This window comes from Egretta garzetta, unplaced genomic scaffold (genome assembly GCF_000687185.1).
Source record: "Egretta garzetta isolate BGI_Z169 unplaced genomic scaffold, ASM68718v1 scaffold671, whole genome shotgun sequence".
In the NCBI taxonomy this organism is placed as follows: Eukaryota; Metazoa; Chordata; class Aves; order Pelecaniformes; family Ardeidae; genus Egretta; species Egretta garzetta.
The window spans coordinates 45,325-45,989 of record NW_009258490.1 but is presented as its reverse complement, the minus strand read 5'-3'; the positions used below and the strand labels follow the sequence as shown (position 1 = coordinate 45,989).

The following is a 665-nucleotide window of genomic DNA, read 5'->3' as shown; positions in this document are numbered from 1 at the left end:
GCCAACTCCCACCAGACAAGGCCTCCCCAGCAAGCCTGTGCCCAGGGCTTTGGTTTCTTGTTATTGCTGGGGAAGAGACAGAAATACCACGGTGTCGAGGGGAAGCAGAGGAAAATCCCCTTCCCGCAGGCTGGGAGGTTCCAAGCCTGACAGCACCTTCCACCACCACCAAAACCGACCCATTCAGACCTGCGTGTAAGTGAGGTCTCGAGTCCGAATGCATCAGATCACGAGGCAGGGACACATTTCCTGCCTCCCAAGGGGACAGCCCGTGAAGCGCTAGCTGGGTTAGGATCCCCTGAGGACACCTTAGCCATAGCCCTGTGCTTCCAGCCCATACTTGAGCACAGTTTGAAAGACAGGTTCATCAGACAGTGCTGAAGCGCAGCACACTCTGCCCTCACTGTTCCTCACAGCATGACAGAAAACTCCCCCCACGAGGGATGAAGGGCAATACTGTTCAACAGGTAGGGAAAATGCTTGTGCTTTAACTCCAAAGTGTTTAAAACTAATAAACATCTCATAGCCTCCAGCACCACCACTCCCCTTGCCTGTGGGGCGTCCCCCAGCGCTGCAGACTTTTACGCTGCACCATGGTGAGGGGCAAAAGCAGAGAGCAGGGGCAGCGGGGCCGCCAGGACCGTGCGTGCCAGCACGATGCTGGG

General features: G+C 56.5%; 1 protein-coding gene across 1 annotated transcript in view; it reads right to left on the bottom strand.

Annotated features, from left to right (window-relative positions):
* The window catches only part of CHD5 (chromodomain helicase DNA binding protein 5), a 29,572-nt gene extending 29,255 nt beyond the window's left edge, over positions 1-317 (bottom strand). The window contains exon 1 of the mRNA XM_035900934.1: positions 309-317. Within this exon, the coding sequence (XP_035756827.1) occupies positions 309-317 (9 nt within the window). The remainder of the gene's footprint in view (positions 1-308) is intronic.
* Positions 318-665: the final 348 nt, after the last annotated feature.